General features: G+C 41.5%; 1 protein-coding gene across 1 annotated transcript; it reads right to left on the reverse strand.

The window, feature by feature from the left end:
- Positions 1-331: 331 nt before the first annotated feature.
- LOC113861017 lies at positions 332-931 on the reverse strand. Its single transcript, XM_027493608.1, has one exon. The coding sequence runs from the start codon at positions 929-931 to the stop codon at positions 332-334; it is 600 nt and encodes a 199-aa protein (XP_027349409.1).

A 931-nucleotide genomic window follows, 5' to 3' on the forward strand; every position in this document is an offset into this window, starting at 1 on the left:
TCAACAATAACAAATTGAAAGAAAGAAAGAAAAAAATAATACGTATACAAGGGTGTAATTAACGGAAAGAGTATAGTACTCTAAATTAAGAGAGGACATGAATATCCCAAACCAAATTACCTATTCTCGTTTGGTGTCTCCTTCCTTGTTCCTTAATTAAAAACTGACATTTCAGCAAAAAACCCAAACTTTAGGTGAGAAAATATCTTTTTTAACCTCGTGTTATTTTTTAATTACGGAACAGAGACAAAGGCACCAAACGCCGAAAAGTGATTTCAATCTTGGATATCCATGTACACATGCATGCAGAAATTTTGGGCGACAACGATCATCAGCCTAATGACCTCTGATTCCACTCTATGTAGCGACGATCCAGGGACTCCAAACGCTGCAACCTAATTTGTTCATAGAAATGTGTAATGAACTCCTCAGCCTTGGCATCAATCATCTCATCCCCGTCATCATGTTCTTCACATTCCTCCACAATCACCTCTTTCTTTTCATTCTCCTCATCACCCTGCACCAGTTCGTTCAAACCTACCGCTGAAGCGTAACGACTGCTAGTCGGAGAAGGTGAATAAGGCTCCTCCTCAGACGCCGGAATATCGGAAACATAGCCGTCGGAGCCCGTTGACGGCAGGGTGATAGTAGGTTGAGAAAACGAGCTCGAGGATTGGTCGCTTTGAAGGTGCAAGGGTCTCATGGATCCAACAAGTTTCTTCCAAATGCTTTTGGACTCATCATTTACTTGAAGCACTTTTGATTTTCGGGAACGTCCTCTCAATATGAAGAGTGCGACCCTAAGAACATGCATGGCACCCTTCTTTCTCTTTCGGGTTTCATGTTTGTGTTGGCCATCATCATGAAGAGCGTTGGTATTGCTTGGAATATTGTTATTGATAATGATAGTGCTTTCAAGGGTTTGTTCCAT

Source organism: Abrus precatorius, unplaced genomic scaffold, assembly GCF_003935025.1.
Source record: "Abrus precatorius isolate BTA unplaced genomic scaffold, Abrus_2018 Scaffold3, whole genome shotgun sequence".
NCBI lineage: Eukaryota > Viridiplantae > Streptophyta > Magnoliopsida > Fabales > Fabaceae > Abrus > Abrus precatorius.

What these genes read in the sequence shown, in the direction of transcription:
- LOC113861017 (XM_027493608.1), bottom strand. Translation starts at nt 931, where the DNA reads ATGGAACAAACCCTTGAAAGCACTATCATTATCAATAACAATATTCCA.